Source organism: Sparus aurata, chromosome 8, assembly GCF_900880675.1.
Source record: "Sparus aurata chromosome 8, fSpaAur1.1, whole genome shotgun sequence".
Taxonomy (NCBI): Eukaryota; Metazoa; Chordata; class Actinopteri; order Spariformes; family Sparidae; genus Sparus; species Sparus aurata.
In genome coordinates, this window is record NC_044194.1 from 1,881,721 (window position 1) to 1,901,268 (window position 19,548).

The 19,548-nt window shown below is 41.1% G+C and overlaps 2 protein-coding genes across 4 annotated transcripts; both read left to right on the forward strand.

The window, feature by feature from the left end:
- Positions 1–643: 643 nt before the first annotated feature.
- On the forward strand, positions 644–2,434 carry LOC115587066 (zinc finger protein RFP-like). Its single transcript, XM_030426663.1, has one exon. The coding sequence runs from the start codon at positions 644–646 to the stop codon at positions 2,276–2,278; it is 1,635 nt and encodes a 544-aa protein (XP_030282523.1). The 3' UTR covers positions 2,279–2,434.
- Positions 2,435–4,502: 2,068 nt separating this feature from the next.
- Positions 4,503–19,530, forward strand: LOC115587067 (zinc finger protein RFP-like). Of its 3 annotated transcripts, XM_030426664.1 has the most exons (3): positions 4,511–4,615; positions 7,573–8,520; positions 18,458–19,530. In XM_030426664.1, the coding sequence occupies exons 2-3, from the start codon at positions 7,582–7,584 to the stop codon at positions 19,151–19,153; spliced, it is 1,635 nt and encodes a 544-aa protein (XP_030282524.1). In that variant the 5' UTR covers positions 4,511–4,615; positions 7,573–7,581; the 3' UTR covers positions 19,154–19,530. The 3 variants fall into 3 exon arrangements, with proteins under 3 accessions (XP_030282525.1, XP_030282524.1, XP_030282526.1); XM_030426665.1 differs by lacking the exon at positions 7,573–8,520 and having other exon boundaries at positions 4,503–4,615; positions 17,510–19,530; XM_030426666.1 differs by lacking the exons at positions 4,511–4,615; positions 7,573–8,520 and adding an exon at positions 15,360–15,501 and having other exon boundaries at positions 17,510–19,530.
- The last annotated feature ends 18 nt before the right edge of the window (positions 19,531–19,548 follow it).

Here is a 19,548-nt window from a genome sequence, read left to right on the forward strand (position 1 = left end):
GACTCAGTCAAGCCTTTCTCGGCAACACAGCAGGATCTGGTGAGTTCAGCTGATAATATTGACAAGTGACGTGCGCAGACTTTTTGAAGGGCAGGGGCGAAAAGAAGGGCACTTTAGCGTGCGTTTTGGCTCCCAAGAGAGCACTTTAGCACGTGTTTTGGCTCCCAAGAGGGCACTTTAGCACGTGTTTTGGCTCCCAAGAGGGCAGTTTATCATGTTTCAACCAGCCAAGGGGGCAGTTTAGTGTGTTTTGCCAACCAAGAGGGCACTTTGGCACATGTTTTGGCTCCCAGGAGGGCACTTTAGCACACGTTTTGGCTCCCAGGAGGGCACTTTAGCACGCGTTTTGGCTCCCAGGAGGGCACTTTAGCACGCGTTTTTCAACAATTGGGCCACAAGGGGGGGCGACTGACCCCTGCCCCCCCCTTGTGCACATCACTGATATTGACTGTATTTCAACAACCATTAACACAAAACCTCAACTCTGCTCCAACAGGAGGTTCTGTTGTTTTTATTATCTGGCTTCAGATGAAACTTTCGCTTATCTACAAAAGGACTAAATAATTCAGTATCATTAATCTAGCTTTTTGTTTTTATGACTAAACAACACATCACTTTCACTTTCCATTCACAGACTGTAAACATGTCTGCTGCCAGCTGTCAGCTGACTGAAGATCAGTTTCTGTGCTCCATCTGTCTGGATGTGTTCACTGATCCAGTCACCATACCATGTGGACACAACTTCTGTAAAACCTGCATCACTCAACACTGGAGTGTTAATGTTCCGTACAAGTGTCCCAACTGTAAAGACATTTTCTACACGAAACCGAAGGTGCAGGTCAACACGTTCATCTCTGAGATGGCTGCTCAGTTCAGACAGTCAGCTCAACAGAAAGTAAGCAGCAGCAGCTCAGAGCAACAAGTTTCCAAACCAGGAGAAGTTCCCTGTGACGTCTGCACTGGAACCAAACTGAAGGCCCTGAAGTCCTGCCTGGTGTGTCTGGCCTCCGACTGTGAGACTCACCTGGAGCCTCACCTGACAGCTAAACAGCTGAAAAGACATCAGCTGATCGACCCTGTGGAGAACCTGGAAGGCAGGATGTGTACGAAGCACGATAAACTGCTGGAGCTGTTCTGTAAGACCGACCAGATGTGTGTCTGCATGCTCTGCACTGTTTTAGACCACCAGGGACATTCTGTTGTTCCTCTGAAAGAAGAATATGAAGGAAAGAAGGTCGAGCTGGGGAAGACAGACGCTGAAATTCAGCAGATGATCCAGAAGAGACGACTGAAGATTCAGGAGATGAAGCGCTCAGTGGAGCTCAGTAAGAAAGATGCAGACAGAGAGATAGCAGCTGGTGTTCAGGTCTTCAGCGCTCTGAAGGAGTCTGTTGAGAGAAGCCAGGCCGAGCTCATCGACACCATCAAAGAGAAGCAGAGAGAGACAGAGAAACAGGCTGAAGGCTTCATCAAAGAGCTGCAACAGGAAATCTCTGAGCTGGAGGAGAGAAGCTCTGAGGTTGAGCAGCTCTCACAGTCTGAAGACCACCTCCACCTCCTCCAAAGCTCCCCATCACTGAACGCTGCTCCACCCACCAAGGACTGGACAGGAGTCAGCATCCGTCCACCTTCATATGAGGGGACTGTGGTGAGAGCTGTGAATCAGCTGGAGGAGACGCTCAGTAACCAGATGAAGAAGGTCGAGCTGAAGAGGGTCCAGCAGTATGCAGTGGATGTGACACTCGATCCTGATACAGCACATCCCAAACTCATCCTGTCTGATGATGGAAAACAAGTTAGCTGTGGTTATGTAGAGAAGAAACTCCCAGACAACCCAGAGAGATTTGATCCTTGCATTTATGTCATAGCAAAGCAGAGTTTCTCTTCAGGAAGATTTTATTATGAGGTTCAAGTTAAAGGGAAAACTCACTGGACTTTAGGAGTGGCCAGAGAGTTGATCAACAGAAAGGGAGTAATCACACAGCGTCCTCAGGATGGTTACTGGACGATAGGTTTGAGGAATAAAAATGAGTACTATGCTCCTGCTGACCCTTCAATCCGTCTCTCTCTGAAGCGTCGGCCTGAGAAGGTGGGGGTGTTTGTGGATTATGAGGAGGGTCTGGTCTCCTTTTATGACTTTGATGCTGCAGCTCTTATCTACTCCTTTACTGGCTGCTGCTTCACTCAGAAACTCTACCCATTCTTTAGTCCATGTGTTAGCGGCGGTGGTAAAAACTCTGCTCCTCTGATGATCTCTCCAGTCAGTGAGACTTTTTAGAGCAACCATTTGATTTTCGAAAGAAAGATTCACATCATTTACTTCTTTTCACCATAAATGTTTTTCTTTGATGTGTCATTTTGATATTACTAAAACAATACACTAGCACGACTTCATATTATCTAATGTAGTCTCATTTATTCTAATAACTACATAACCTGCCTTCAACACTGTTAAATCATCAGAAAACAATGTACTCAGATATATGAAACGTTTACATGTTGCGTTTAACCTTTTTATTGTCTGATCATTGTAAATATAAGAAGAGCTGCATCCTATCAAAAAATGTATGAATGAGCAAGATCTCATTTGATTTTAATTTTCCCTATGAATAAAATAGAAAAATAATATTCTATTCAGCTGTTCTCAGACTGACTTGAGCTGATGAGCTCCAATCCTCCATCACACCTGAGACAGCTGGTAGTGTGAGATGATGTCGTGTTATTGAAGGTTTGAACAGCTGATATGAACTAGATCAGAGGTCTGAGGACGCCCTCTAGTGGAGCTCATAACAAACTGCAGCCTGTGTCCACATGAGGACCTGCTCTTAATAAAGAACTCCAGTCTGATACTAAAGCAGATTACACGAAGGCAGGAGAACAATGAAATCTAACTGGTTCAAGTTCTCTGATGTACGGAAGCGCATTGCATTCACTTGATAAAAAAAAAATAGTCGCCTTATCTCGTAATTACGAGATCCTGATCTCGTAATTATGAGAAAAGATCTCGTAATTATGAGATAAGGAAAGGTGCGTCGTTGATTGTGAATAACATTTACGGTAATCGTACTGAAGCCGCTCTGATGAGTGGCTGGTGGTGACTGTGTGGGTCAGACTGCAGTCTCAGTCAGACCCATGAAGCATACGAGGATAAGGATTTTGACAGAGGATTACTTAAATAGTACACAGTAGAAGTACATGAAGTACTATAGTTACACAAGTATAGGGAGTACTTAGTTCAGCAGTATATGAATCTTGGTCTACTAATAGAAAATACGTTTTTTAATAACACATAAAAGTTGGGCGAAATGTCCTTATTCTTTTTCTCTATTAAGGATTTTGACACAGGATTACTCGAAAAGTACACAGTAAAAGTACTTCATATTATGCATGCAAGTAGTCTAGGAAGTGCTAAATCCAGCAGTTTATAAATCTTGAACTACTTATGGAAACAATGTTTTGTTGTTGTTGTTTTTTCTCATGTCGTCCTTTACTTTGAAATCCGGATACCTTCGTGATACCTTCAGTTTATTACCGGGAGTATTTACTGTAAAAGTATGATCTCAAAATTACGAAATCTTTTCTCATAATTACGAGATCCTGATCTCATAATTACGAGATCTTTTCTCGTAATTACGAGATCTTTTCTCATAATTACGAGATAAGGTGTCTGATTTTTTGTTTATCCAGTGAATGCAATGCGCTTCCGTACTTCCGTAACCTTCAGTTTATTACCGGGAGTATTTACTGTAAAAGTATGACCTCGTAATTACGAGATCTTTTCTCATAATTACGAGAATCGGATCTCGTAATTACGAGATCTTTTCTCATAATTACGAGATCTTTTCTCATAATTACGAGATCCTGATCTCATAATTACGAGATCTTTTCTCGTAATTACGAGATCTTTTCTCATAATTACGAGATAAGGTGTCTGATTTTTTTTTTATCCAGTGAATGCAATGCGCTTCCGTACTGATGTCACTGATGTTTTTTTCTTTTTTTCTGTTAATCATTTTTAAATCAGCCACTTTACTGTCACATAAAAACACATTTTCTTAAAAGAAAAATTGGATTTCAGCTACTTATTAAAGCGAGTCACAGAGAAGGTATTAATCTTCTGCTGTGGTCCAATCAGAGGGATTCTCCATCTCACTTTAAAACACGTTTTTGTCAGTCTGCTCCTGTAATCTGTGCGAAATCTGTCAGAGAAAAGATCGAACAGTTTGAAAAGCAGCAGAAAAGTGAAGTTTGAGACTCAACAGTGAGCTGAACATTGGAGTGTCTGTGGGACTGTAGAGGAGCTCTGCAGCCTGTTGGTCTGAACATACAGGATGTTCCTGAATATCCTCCACTGACCTCTGTCCTTAAGTCATCTATTGCAGTTGTACGTTTGTTTGGCTGCTGTATCTTGTTGTTGCAGTCAGGGCGTTTCCTAACGAGTCAATGAAACACTGAGAGGAGGAGCAACACTGGAGGTATAAAAGCTGCGTCATGTTTTCTGAATCGTAATCAAAACTTTAGTGAGAGCAGAGCTGCAGTCCAGACGAGTCTCTCTGTTTTCAACTGAATCCATCAGAGTTTTCTCAACTAAGCAGCAGAATCTCTGCAAACACCGGTGAGTACACTGACCTACAGACTCAATGCAAAGCGTATTGCTGCCACACAAGACATAACGATGGCCGGATTAAAGCAGCCCAGCACAGTTAGTCACAGTCCTGTCTTTCTACATGGAGTTGGATAGTGATCAATAATCAATAAAGATGATGACAACAATGCTGTTTGACTGTATAAGAGCAAAATACTCCGTTTCACTGGAGGAGGAGGACGAGCAGGAGGAGGAGCGCTGCCGTGCGTCTCTGTGTGCGTAATGCTGTGCGCAGATCTGAGTCCTCTGACCGGACATACAGACTATCATCGTGATTAATAGCGGGTAGGGTCGTGTAGGTGAATAATTCATCTTTAAAGAGGAACATGTTAACAATATAACCTGCAGCCATCCTCCAGCATCAGTTCCCATCTCTGCCAGCTGAAGTGTCGGTGCTGGTTTTAGACTGACGGGCTCAAACTGAGATGAGATCAGAGCAGCAGAGAGAGTTTGCAGTTGTAAGATGGGCCCTTGATCTAAACTGAATGTCGCAATGTTTTACCTGCTAACAGAGGCTCAGTATTCATATAGTGAGATGCACCTTCATAGGCAGGTTCACAACGCGTGTACACTGAGTTTTAATGATGAGAGAGGCTGCTTTCAATCATTTTCCTTTGCACATAGTAATGTCACTGTAGCAGCAAAACTAAACCTGTAGTTATAAACGGGACAGTACAGAGGATCCTCTCCAGAGGAAACAGCAGTGATGGAGATTTACATAATCGAGGAAGTTAAACTCTGTCTCCTAAACTCACGCGTCTTCTTTCTCAAGGGGGAGACACTTAAAGTTTCTGATGGCTGCAGGTTATATTGTTAATGTTCCTCATTAAAGGTGAATTATTTCTGCCACCCACCCTGTTAATAACCATGATAGTCCTGTCCGGTTACATTACGCACACAGAGATGCACCGCAGCGCTCGTCCTCCTCCTGCTCCGGTTCAATTGAGCATTTTGCTCATATACAGTCAAACGGAGTTGTAGTCATCATCTTTACTGATTATTGATCACTATCAAACTCAGTGTAGAAAGACAGGGCTGTTGGTGTACTGGGTTGCTTTTATCCATAAACATCGATATCTCTATTGGGCGCCTATTGTAAATTTGCACATGCAAAAATAAACCGCAACTTTTCACCACATTTAGCAACAAACCACGTTTGGGAAACATATCTGAATTGTAAAATGTTACTTTTAACCAGATTAGCAGCAATATTTGTGAACTTTGTGATATTCACTTCTCTTGTAAAAATATAATGTCAGTGGTAAATATAAATTAAAAATCTAAATCTAAATGTTAAGTATTACATCTAAATGCTGAATTTAAATCTAAATCTAAATGTTAAATACATATATATAAGTGTTAAATATACGTCAAAATGTTAAATGCTAAATGTTGTACACTAATATAAATGTTAAATGTTAAATCTAAATGTTAAATATAAATATAAATGTTAAACGTTAAATATAAATGTATATGTTAAATATGAATGTTAAGTATAAATTTTAAATCTAAATGCAAATATTAAATCTAAATGTTAAATTTAAATATAAATGCTAATATTACATTTGAATATAAATGTTTAATATAAATATAAATGTTAAATATAAATGTCACAGGTGAACTAAATATTTAGATAATATGGAAATTCATGCTGCCTGTCACCAGAAGTAACAAAACAAAAGCAACCGAGTGCCGTGGTTTCTCTACTGTGGTGGATGCTGTAGCTGTCGCGAGCCCTTTTTACACAGAGACACAGCATTATCGCCACAGTGGCGGTTCGCCAATTCTCTGCTGTGTAATTCAAACAGAAAGCTGGCACTGCTGCTCCTAAAGAGTCTCCTGAGCCTCCTGTCAATCTAAACATGTACCCGCTGACTGTTTACAAATCATATGGATGCTGCTATAATGTGTTGGGATTGAGACCCTAACCCATCAAACATCAAGCTGCTTGGCTCTGTGTGAACAAACAGCAGAGTAGAATTGGTGAACCACCGCTGCGGCAATAATGCGGCAACTCAGGCAAAAGGGCTACTGTCGCTGTTGTTGCTGACGCATTGCTGAACATCTGTATTGCCGCCAAAACGGCCCTACCAATGTTTCCAGCTAAGCCGCTGGACATGATGACAGGCAACATGAGAGCACGGTGAGGAGACGTGAATAACAGTGCAGCGCAATCATCTTCATCATCCATCTGACTACTCGAAGGAGACTGCAGATAGTGCTTGTTTGCGTCAATGAGCTTTTATTTTGGTAATTTCGGTGACAGTAGTTTCACTTGAGACATTTAGATTGAACAGTAAGTTTAGATTTGGATTTAGATTTAACATTCAGATTCAACATTCAGATTTAGATTTAACATTTAGATTGAACATTTAGCATTTATATTGAAATTTAACATTTATATGTAGATTTAACATTCAACATCAAGATTTAATATTTAACATTAAGATTTAGATTTTTTTGTCATACTTAACGATGAAATTATATATTTTACAAGAGAAGTAAATATCACAAAGTTTGCAAAAAGTGCTGTAAATCGAAAATGATGGCGAAAAGTTGCTGTTTATTTTATCAAGCACAACTTTACAATCTGTGTTCCCATACATCTCCACCTCCTCCTGCTTCTCTCTCCCACATAGTTTGTGTGTCCTTAACTTTTCTTATTGAATCTCTTTTTGAACTTCCTTCAGTCCCACTGCAGTCCAGAACCTGGCTTTGGAATGAGCTGTCTTAGTTAATCAAACACTGAATACATGATGATTCTGACAAAATTCATTGACAACCACAGCTCATATTAGAGTTGTGTCATTTTCTCTGTATTCTGGCGCTCAGTTAGGTGTAATATATTTTCCACTAAGCATAGTTTGAATGTATAAAACAATCACAAAATGTAATTATAGTTTTGTTTTTTTCTCACTTGTCTTCAGACTGTCAACATGTCTGCTGCCAGCTGTCTGCTGACTGAAGATCAGTTTCTGTGCTCCATCTGTCTGGATGTGTTCACTGATCCGGTCGCCATACCATGTGGACACAACTTCTGTAAAACCTGCATCACTCAACACTGGGATATTAATGTCCCGTACAAGTGTCCCAACTGTAAAGAAGTTTTCAACATGAGACCGAAACTGCAGGTCAATAATTTAATCTCTGAGATGGCTGCTCAGTTCAGACAGTCAGCTCAGCAGAAAGCCAGCAGCAGCAGCTCAGAGCAACAAGTTTCCAAACCAGGAGAAGTTCCCTGTGACGACTGCACTGGAACCAAACTGAAGGCCCTGAAGTCCTGCCTGGTGTGTCTGGCCTCCTACTGTGAGACTCACCTGGAGCCTCATCTGACAAAGTCAGGCCTGAAAAGACATCAGCTGATCGACCCTGTGGAGAACCTGGAAGGCAGGATGTGTACGAAGCACGATAAACTGCTGGAGCTGTTCTGTAAGACCGACCAGATGTGTGTCTGCATGCTCTGCAGTATTTCAGACCACCAGAGACATTCTGTTGTTCCTCTGAAAGAAGAATATGAAGGAAAGAAGGCCGAGCTGGGGAAGACAGACGCTGAAATTCAGCAGATGATCCAGAAGAGACGACTGAAGATTCAGCAGACGAAGCGCTCAGTGGAGCTCAGTAAGAAAGATGCAGACAGAGAGATAGCAGCTGGTGTTCAGATCTTCAGCGCTCTGAAGAAGTCTATTGAGAGAAGCCAGGCCGAGCTCATCGACACCATCAAAGAGAAGCAGAGAGAGACAGAGAAACAGGCTGAAGGCTTCATCAAAGAGCTGGAACAGGAAATCTCTGAGCTGGAGAAGAGAAGCTCTGAGGTGGAGCAGCTCTCACAGTCTGAAGACCACCTCCACCTCGTCCAAAGCTTCCCATCACTGAACATGATAAAAATCTCTGAGGTGAAGAAGAGAAGCCCTTTGCAGTTTTGGAAACTCTCTAACCTCCTCCAAAGCTTCCCATCACTGAACACTGCTCCACCCACCAAGGACTGGACAGGAGTCAGCATCCCTCCACCTGTATATGAGGAGACTATGGTGAGAGCTTTGAGTCAGCTGGAGGAGACGCTTAGTAAACAGATGAAGAAGCTGCCTAAGATGAAGAGGGTCCAGCAGTATGCTGTGGATGTGACACTCGATCCTGATACAGCACATCCCAAACTCATCCTGTCTGATGATGGAAAACAAGTTAAACATGGTGATGTAAAGAAGAATCTCCCAGACAACCCAGAGAGGTTTGATAAATGTCCCTGTGTCTTAGCAAAGCAGAGTTTCTCTTCAGGAAGATTTTATCATGAGGTTCAAGTTAAAGAGAAGACTGATTGGGATTTAGGAGTGGCCAGAGAGTCGATCAACAGGAAGGGATCAATCACAGCATCTCCTCAGGATGGTTACTGGAGGATAGGTTTGAGGAATAAAAATGAGTACTATGCTCTTACTGACCCTCCAGTCCGTCTCTCTCTGAAGTGTCAGCCTGAGAAGGTGGGGGTGTTTGTGGATTATGAGGAGGGTCTGGTCTCCTTTTATGACGTTGATGCTGCAGCTCTTATCTACTCCTTTACTGGCTGCTGCTTCACAAAGAAACTCTACCCATTCTTCTGTCCATGTCTTAATAATGATGGTAAAAATTCTGCTCCTCTGATCATCTCTCTTGTCAGTTAGATTAGATAATCAGTTGATTTTCAAAAGAAAGATTCACATCATCAACATAGTGAATGTATTTTTTCTGATGTATCCTTTGTTTTTTTCAGATTGTGATCAATGTGTTTTTATAATTTTTTACCATAAATGGTTTTGTTTAATGTGTCACTTTGATATTTACTACAACAATGCACCATCACTATTTGATATTATATTAAGTTTGAAAACATAAAGCTTTCCAGGGATATTTGATGTGTACTCAATCACATATTTGATGTTGCATATGACATTGTTGACTCTGAGGTTGGGTGGTAACGCATTTCTTGATATAGTAAATTGAATAATATCAATGAAATCCTTTCAGAAATGTGTTAATATTACTTTTCTCTGCTAAAAGTCAACTCCTGGATCAGTGAACAGTTCACACATGTTTATCGTCTCATACAGGGATGCACCGGGAAGATCAGGGCTAAAATCCTGTTGTGTGAACATTCTATAGAAAGACTTGATTTGTGTTGCTGTTTGATCACCGTCTAATCATTGTGTATATAAGAAGTGCATCATAGGCTATGGGATGTCAAAATAACCAAATGATTTTACACATTGCACACATAATTTTAAATGTGCTTTAGTGTTTTAATAGGCAAAAACATAAATCAATTTTTACACATACACATAACTGTTGTTGGTCAGTCTCCTTTTTTGCAGAACCTTTACAGTCAGGTATAATATTTACAATGAAAAACAAATAGGACCTTTATCTAAGCTCATAAATCAGATCCAAAGGCCATTAATTGATTAACTGCTTGACGCTAAACACCAAAAAAAAAAAGCATCATGGAAACGCTGGGTTCAATCGAAATTAACTTATGAGGACTCGCCTGAATTACACAATACAGAAAACCTTATATTACAGGGTAAACTGATAACAAGTCAATTACTTTGGATGTTTTGGATCAGCAATAAACAGTTGGGGAGGGATGGCCACTCAGATTGTAGGAGTGTCACTGGTCATGCCTTCAAAATCTGTCTGAATGTATAAGTAATAAGTGTTTCATACTGCCACAAACTCTTGAATAAAAGTTCATGAAGAAGACAAAAGTATTTTTCTGTCTAGCTCTTCTCTTTTTCATTTTAAATAAAAGCTACATTAAGTTTTAATTGTGTCTGATTAGTTAATTTTGTTGTTGATTCATAATTTAAGATGGAAAAACAAAGGATGTTTTTTCTAATGATGACAAAATCATGTGATAAAAAAAACAAACATCTGTTCTGAGACCGACTTGAGTTGACAAGCTCACTGAATGCCAATATAAAACAGGAGGTTGATTTAAATGCAACTGACTGATATTTATTTAGTGTGGGTGCAAAAGTGCAGAGTGCAAAATTACAAAACAAACAAAAAAAAGGCACACTTGCCAGTGAAGTCAGCGGTCAAATCACCAAACCAAAGTCAGCTCTCTATTTTTAGCCATGTTAGCTCTATGAACCGCAGGTCGGTCTATTGGTTCTTCACTTTGGTCCAGACTGAAATATCTTACAGGTCGGTGACCTTAAGATCGCATCACTGCTTTTTGCGGATGATGTGGTCTTGATGGCATCATCGGCTGTAGATCTACAACGCTCATTGGATCAGTTCGCAGCTGAGTGTGAAGCGGCAGGGATGATGATCGGCACCTCTAAATCTGAGGCCATGGTTCTCAGTAGGAAACCGGTGGATTGCCTACTCCAGGTGGGGAATGTGTCCTTGCCCCAAGTGAAGGAGTTCAAGTACCTCGGGGTTTTGTTCACGAGTGAGGGGATGATGGGGCATGAGATTGACAGGAGAGTCGGAGCAGCGGGTGCGGTGTTGCATGCGCTTCACCGCACGGTTGTGACGAAAAGGGAGCTGAGCCGAAAGGCAAAGCTCTCGATCTACCGGTCAATCTTCGTCCCTACCCTCACCTATGGTCATGAGCGATGGTTTTGCTGAGCAGCAGCTTGATCCACGATGGGCTCCAGCTCAGTGGGGGCGGCGTTGCAGAGCTGCTGGATGCTGGAGAAGTGCTGAAGCAGGGCCAGAGCTTTGACCCTGCCAACCCCAGGGACCTGCTGGACCAGAGCCAGAACCAGCGGGTCCAGCAGCTGAATTGAATTCCTCCTCCTGAAGGGGTTCTCCCTAAGGAGAGTCGGGTACAGAAATCTGTTTGCCTCAACTCAAGATTATGTTGCAAGTCAAGCATTTTTTAACAATTATATCCTCATTTCATCACATTTCTCTTTTCTTTTAAAACAGTAAAAAAATAAGCATTTTCCAAACTGTGAAGACTATGAAGCCTATAAATGTCAAACACAAAACGCTGCATTAGCAAAGAGAACAGAGGACACTGACTGAATCACAGACATTCTACCAATGCATTTAACAAACTTGAATCAACACATTTGATAGTGTCACCAAATCAAACTGGTATTGATTGCAGGTTTATTGTTTTGTTCTGGTTACTTACAATCTGAGTGATGAGCTGCGAGGCCTCGGTCTGCCCGCTGACTGGCAGTAGAGTCAGGCCGAGGTCAAACACCACAAACTTCTGCACAGCACTGAAGTACTGCTCGCTGAGTTTGGTGTTCTCCACCAGCACCAGCTCCTGGAAACTACTGCTGCTGAAAAGCATGTGTGGTTGGTGGCTGTCTTTCACACAGAACTCCACTCAGAAATCTTATTAAACACAAATCTAATGATATTAAGTCCTTAATATTGAATGTAAACTCTTCTAAATAGCGCTTATTTCTGTAAAATAACTACATGTCCTACCATCAGCACCAGTGAGCAGCGTCAGATGATGGCAGAAGTTGTCATTTCATTACATCAGTCAGCAAATATTCAAAAAGGCAAGTGAATGAATCAAATAAAAAAAGCAAAAAGAAAATTTTCTTGTGTCTGATTCATTAATAACTGGAGGAGGAGGAAGAGCGCTGCAATGCATCTCTGTGTGCTGATCTCAGTCCTCTAACCGGGTCATTATAAACATAATCAGTGTTGATCCTCATCAACTTTGTCACAAACTATAAAAATGATATTGAAATTAATATTGCACACAAGAATGATGCCAACAGTACACTTATTCACACAGGGCACCGTTATGTGGATGCCTCACACGGGGTACCATTATGATGGGCCTAGCATTACACGAGGCATAATTAAGTTGTGTTTATGCAACATTAAAAGGGAGTTTCAGGTTAAATTTGGCTATCAATAATAATGAATGATTATCAGGGATAACTATTAAGTATGATAAATAATATGATCTAGTTTACATCAGATCATCTCAGGGCACCACCCTTGAAGAAGGGAAAACAGCAAATTTACTAAATCAGTCTCATAAAAATATACTAAACTAAACTTTATAACTGATTAATTATTAACTTAATAACTACAACCAAATTTACCATACCAGCTAGTAATGTTTGAAGGATTTCAAGACAGAGTTCTTGACAGAGTAGAGGTTGGCAACATTCACTCTTGTATAACATTAAATAGACAGCAGAAAGGTTCAAAAGTATTTTCATCAACACAAAGATGAAAACGCACAATCTAACTAACATGTCCTATAGTTATGTGTGTATTTTTGTGTGTGTGTCTGGCAGAACAAAGAAACAATGGTGGTCACTGTTAGGATTCACACATTTTCTTTATGACCCTGATGGGAGGGCTAAGTCACAGTTCCTCCCCACCTATTTTTATCTACTTGACCAATTAAAGCTATTCATCTTATCTATTTGTTTGACCAATGACAATTCACACATTCGTTGTAACTGAAACCTTATTATGTATTGTACACTGAAATTGTGCATCTTCTTCTGGGCGACTGGTTGCAGTAACAGCTTTGCTGCGATTTTTCAAACAGAAAAGGTCCTTGATCGATCGAGCTTTTGCTTTTCCTTAATGATACAATTCTTAATAAATAGTTAACAGTATGTCATAGTCTGTCTTCTCTTATAGTCTGTCTATTCTCAAATCTCAAACAAACGAACACGCCTGACATCACTGACATCACATGTGGGAGTGATATGCTCCAGGCTCGAGAAATGTGTGTGTGCGTGTGTGTCTGTGCATGTGCGTGTGTGACATGATGCCAGGTTATAGAAGATGGTTAGTTCTATGCGTTTCAAAGCAAACTACTGATAACCTGACCTGAGATCACAATAATACCCAAACAACAAAACATAAATTGAACACGTAGGCATTAAATTAACCAGAGTTTAAAGTCCTGTGCTTAGCCGTGCTATGCTATGCTATCTAAGCCCAGTTCAACGTTACCAGCCTTAACTTTTATTATTAAATCTCTTTTTCATGTCTGAGCCTCCTTCACTCACAGTGCAGTCCAGAACCTGACAGTGTAACGAGCTGTCTCAGTTGATCAGACACTGAATACGTGACAATTCTGACAAAAGTCATTGACAACCACAGCTCATATTAGAGTTGTGTAATTTTCTCTGTATTCTGGCCATCACTTAGGTGTAATCACCACACATAACACACACATAATCACCATGGCATCCCGGATGTGAGAGGACGCTGACATGAATATCGCTGCTTCTAAATCCGTAGTAAGACTGCTTTTTCTATTGGAAAAAGAAAGCCAAGTTGTCCCTACAAGTTCTTGGACTGTGCTACTAATTTTGAAGGCTGCACATCTTAACAATTGGCTCAAAAACAAAAACCTGCATCACTGAACACTGGGGTATTCACATTCCGTACAAGTGTCACAACTGTAAAGAGGTTTTCTACACGAGACCGAAGCTGCAGGTCAACACGTTCATCTCTGAGATGGCTGCTCAGTTCAGACAGTCAGCTCAACAGAAAGCCAGCAGCAGCAGCTCAGAGCAACAAGTTTCCAAACCAGGAGAAGTTCCCTGTGACGTCTGCACTGGAACCAAACTGAAGGCCCTGAAGTCCTGCCTGGTGTGTCTGGCCTCCTACTGTGAGACTCACCTGGAGCCTCATCTGACAAAGTCAGGCCTGAAAAGTTACCTGAAACAAAATCACTTTGTTTCAGGTAACTGTCTACATTCTGAACCCGTAGAGGGACTTGATGTAATCCATCATCTCATCAGATGACATGACCCCAAAAAACTACAAACATTTTCTGATCGACAGCCACAATATGATGCATTTAACTTTCTCAAATGTATTTTATAAAATTGCTCAGATCTCAGGCCTCCTGAAACAGCTGAGACATTAGCATCAGTACTTTTACTTTGAGCCAGATTATTTTTGTCGTACTAATCTTTACCTGAAGGAGAGAAAACTAATACAGTTTGTTGATGTTTGAAACATTATGACTGAACTGCCATCAGACTTTAGTTTTTTTTAATATCTCATATCAGTTGTAGTTGTGTCAGTGTTTTGGCAATAAAAGCTCACTTACAGAGCTGCACTGAGAGGAGGAGCAATTCTGAGGAGAGAAAAGCTCCTGTCAGGTCGGGGTTTTAGGGAAGACTAAGGAAAGGCGAAGGTGGACCCAAATGCAGTTATACACAAGAGGCAAGGCTAGGGGAAACAAAAGGCGAGCTTTATTTAAAAGCTGAACACAAGAACAGAAGCAGGCAAAACGGGGGGGGGGGGGGGCGAGAGGCAAAGTAGCAAATTAAAGCAGGGCAAAGTAGAAACCAAAAACAGCAAGACAAAGTTCAAATCAAGAGCAAAGTTCAAATCAAAAGGCAAAATGCAAAACTCAAATCCAAAACACATACCGTGGGGAACAAGGATCAGACAGGAGCAGGCGCATGGACGGGAGCATGGACAAAGACAGACGCTGACAAGAACAATGACCAGACAAGGAGTGAAGGGAACACAGAGACTAAATACACAAACACTGATGACAAGACGAGGAACAGGTGAGGTGGACCAACAGGTGAGATAACGAAGGGGAGGAGCACATGAGAACATGAAGGGAACAAAGCAATAGACAGAGGGAGCCAGAGGGAACATAGGAAAATACACAGGAGAACTTAAAGGACACATGAGGGCATGGAAAAACAAGACACAAGACAAGATACAAAGACATAAAACCAGAGTCATGACAGCTCCAACGTCACATTTCCAGCAGGAAGCAAGAGAGAAAGTTTGTCTGAGTGACAGCAGAGCTGCAGTCTGGATGAGTCTCTCTGTTTCTCTCTGAAGAAAAATTCAACTGAATCCATCAGGTTTTTCTCAACTGAACAGCAGAATCTCTGCAAACACTGGTGAGTAAACTGACCTACAGACAAAATGACCTGACTTATAATCAGGTAGAAAATGAGTTCAAACCAGAATCTGACTTTTTTATATTTGTGTCCTCATATTAAGAATATTATGAAATAAAAATGTGTGACGTGTGATAAAAACATGTAAATGTGTCCAGAAGTACAAAACAGGTTAAAACAAACCACAGTGGCTGAACTCCGGCTGGTTAAACTTGTGTTTCTGACTTGTTATTGAAAAATCAATGTGGATGCTCCAACATGTTGGTCATTGAGTGTGTTACACCACATACTGCACACACAGAAGACAGTAACTAAATCCAACAGTAGCAGAGCTTTTTCTCTGCTACTGTTGGATTTAGTTAGTTTAGTTACAGTATCACCGCTCATCGTGCTAGAATCTAACTAGCCTAGCTTAGCTTAGACGCCCTTTGGGATGTCCAAAGTACAGACGACAGTATCGGACCTCAGGCGACTGTTGTTTTATTGCCTTTAAAGGTATAAAACTGATGTGTAACACCTTATTAAAATACTTTTATAAGTAGTTGAACTTTGGACTCTTTATCTCAGCCTCAGTGTTTCTGTAGTTACTGTTGTCTGCCTTTATAAATCAGAACAGCTTATAATATTTACACTGATAACATAAAACCTAAACTCTACTCTGACAGGAAGTTCCACTCAGGGCATATCATCACCTGAGATCCGTCAGTGGTCGTGGGAGTTTTGGAGAGAAATAGTTTGAGTGTCCTGCAGTCCAGAGCGGCTTCCATCTCTTCTTCTGCACATTTAATGTGTTTGATTCTCTGCTCTCTGTATCTTCATCCTCTCTCTCTGGACCTCCTCTTCCTCCTCCAAGCTGACTCTCTGACACTGAAGCTCTTTAGACACAGATGTCAATTTTTCTTCTGCTGCCTAAAACTATTCAGTAAAACAAATACAGGATAAATATCCAAATATAAATCCATATTTCTTGGCTGGCTGACAGTTGTTTGGCGCCTCCGCTGCATTGATCTCCATTATCTTAAAATTAGCATCATAGCTCCATCTGAGGTGGAGCTATGATGCTAATTTTAAGATAATGTAAACTTGCCACACTTGATCCACTTTGCTCCGTAAAATCACAGCATCTCTCCATTTTTCATCTACTGTCACTTCTTCTTCTCCGCTGTGATTGACAGATAACCCCAGCCACAGTGTCAGTGACGTCTCTACAATAAGCTGGCGCCCTCTGCTGTTGCAGTTGTGTAGCGACCCAGACAACTATCAGCATGTGTCAACGGTTAGAACCCGATTATGAGACGAACCCACTTTTTCACATAATTTTCATCGAAAAAAACCTTGTCCTATATTCGGGTCAATACGGTAAATGTTAAGTTTGATATTCAAATCAATAATGAGATTCATCTTACTTATCCAGTGTAATAACACATCTTTATTTATATATTTTAGTACTTTTAATTTTTGATTTTAAAATGTATTTTTCATACTATATAAGTTTTATCCCTTATTACTCGTATGATATTATCTTTCTTTATTTAAATCTTGTTTATTTCTACAGTGTGATGTTTTTCATTCTGGAAGGAGTAACTGTCAATAAAGCATTTCTGATTCTGATTCTGAGTTTGGTTTTGATTCAGAGTCACATTTCATTGACCCTATTAAAGAAAACTGAACATTTTCTTTAAAATTAAACCACGTCAATTTATTAAACATTAGAAATAAATAAACTTGTGCAACATGAGACCAATCAATTCTAATTTACCTTCAAGTCCACATAAAAGTATTGGAAATTACCAAACATCAGCATTGTGTCATTTCAACAATAATTTATTGATGGTCTCAAAGTCAACACTGAACACAAGGGCCGGGAGCTAACTGTCCTCCTGCTGCAATAAAACAACTGAATTCAAGATGATTCTCCTAAAAAACTACCGATCATTGTTACATTTTAGCTCATTAAATATTCAAAATGAATGTCTTAAAGCTGTTTTTCTTTTCTTTTCATTCTCAGACTGTAAACATGTCTGCTGCCAGCTGTCTGCTGACTGAAGATCAGTTTCTGTGCTCCATCTGTCTGGATGTGTTCACTGATCCAGTCAGCACACCATGTGGACACAACTTCTGTAAAACCTGCATCACTAAACACTGGAGCGTTAACATCCCGCACAAGTGTCTCAACTGTAAAGACATTTTCGACACAAGACCGAAGCTGCAGGTCAACACGTTCATCTCTGAGATGGCTGCTCAGTTTAGACAGTCAGCTCAACAGAAAGCCAGCAGCAGCAGCTCAGAGCAACAAGTTTCCAAACCAGGAGAAGTTCCCTGTGACGACTGCACTGGAACCAAACTGAAGGCCCTGAAGTCCTGCCTGGTGTGTCTGGTCTCCTACTGTGAGTCTCACCTGGAGCCTCATCTGACAAAGTCAGGCCTGAAAAGACATCAGCTGATTGACCCTGAGGAGAACCTGGAAGGCAGGATGTGTACGAAGCACGATAAACTGCTGGAGCTGTTCTGTAAGACCGACCAGATGTGTGTCTGCATGATCTGCAGTATCTCAGACCACAAGACACATGATGTTGTTCCTCTGAAAAAAGAATATGAAGGAAGGAAGACCAAGCTGGGGAAGAGAGACGCTGAAATTCAGCAGATGATCCAGAAGAGACGACTGAAGATTCAGGAGATGAAGCGCTCAGTGGAGCTCAGTAAGAAAGATGCAGACAGAGAGATAGCAGCTGGTGTTCAGATCTTCAGCGCTCTGAAGGAGTCTGTTGAGAGAAGCCAGGCCGAGCTCATCGACACCATCAAAGAGAAGCAGAGAGAGACAGAGAAACAGGCTGAAGGCTTCATCAAAGAGCTGGAACAGGAAATCTCTGAGCTGGAGAAGAGAAGCTCTGAGGTGGAGCAGCTCTCACAGTCTGCAGACCACCTCCACCTCCCCCAGAGCTTCCCATCACTGAACGCTGCTCCACCCACCAAGAACTGGACAGGAGTCAGCGTCCGTCCACCTTCATATGAGGGGACTGTGGTGAGAGCTGTGAATCAGCTGGAGGAGACGCTCAGTAAACAGATGAAGAAGCTGTTTGAGGCCGAGCTGAAGAGGGTCCAGCAGTATGCAGTGGATGTGACACTCGATCCTGATACAGCACATCCTGATCTCATCCTGTCTGATGATGGAAAACAAGTTAAACATGGTGATGTAAAGAAGAATCTCCCAGACAGCCCAGAGAGATTTGATAAATGTCCCTGTGTCTTAGCAAAGCAGAGTTTCTCTTCAGGAAGATTTTATTATGAGGTTCAAGTTAAAGAGAAGACTGACTGGGATTTAGGAGTGGTCAGAGAGTCGATCAACACGAAGGGAAACATCACACTGAGGCCTCAGAATGGATACTGGACGATATGTTTGAGGAATAAAAATGAGCACTATGCTCTCGCTGGCCCTTCAGTCAGTCTCTCTCTGAGGTGTCGGCCTGAGAAGGTGGGGGTGTTTGTGGATTATGAGGAGGGTCTGGTCTCCTTTTATGACGTTGATGCTGCAGCTCTTATCTACTCCTTTACTGGCTGCTGCTTCACTCAGAAACTCTACCCATACTTCAGTACTGATCTTAATAATAAAGGTAAAAATTCTGCCCCTCTGATCATCTCTCCTATCAGTTAGATCAGTTGATTTTCAAAAGACAAATTCACATCATTAACATAGTAAATGTATTTTTTTTTATGTATCCTTTGTATTTTCAGATTGTGATCAATGTGTTTTCATCATTTTTACCATTTTTGTTTGATGTGTCACATTGATATCTACTACAGCAACACAACAGGACTGTTTCATATTATATTAAATCTGTAACATGCAGCTTTCCAGGGATATTTCTTGATAAAGTCAGCTCCTGGATCGGTTGTTAACAGTTCACACATGGTGATCGTCCCACACGAGGATGCACCGGGAAGATTAGGGCTAAAATCCTGTTGTGTGAACTTTCTATAGAAAGGTTTAATGTTGATTGTTATTGCTGTTTGTTCACACTCAAACCTTTTCACTGAAGTGCATCATAG

What these genes read in the sequence shown, in the direction of transcription:
- LOC115587066 (XM_030426663.1), top strand. Translation starts at nt 644, where the DNA reads ATGTCTGCTGCCAGCTGTCAGCTGACTGAAGATCAGTTTCTGTGCTCC.
- LOC115587067 (XM_030426665.1), top strand. Translation starts at nt 17,519, where the DNA reads ATGTCTGCTGCCAGCTGTCTGCTGACTGAAGATCAGTTTCTGTGCTCC.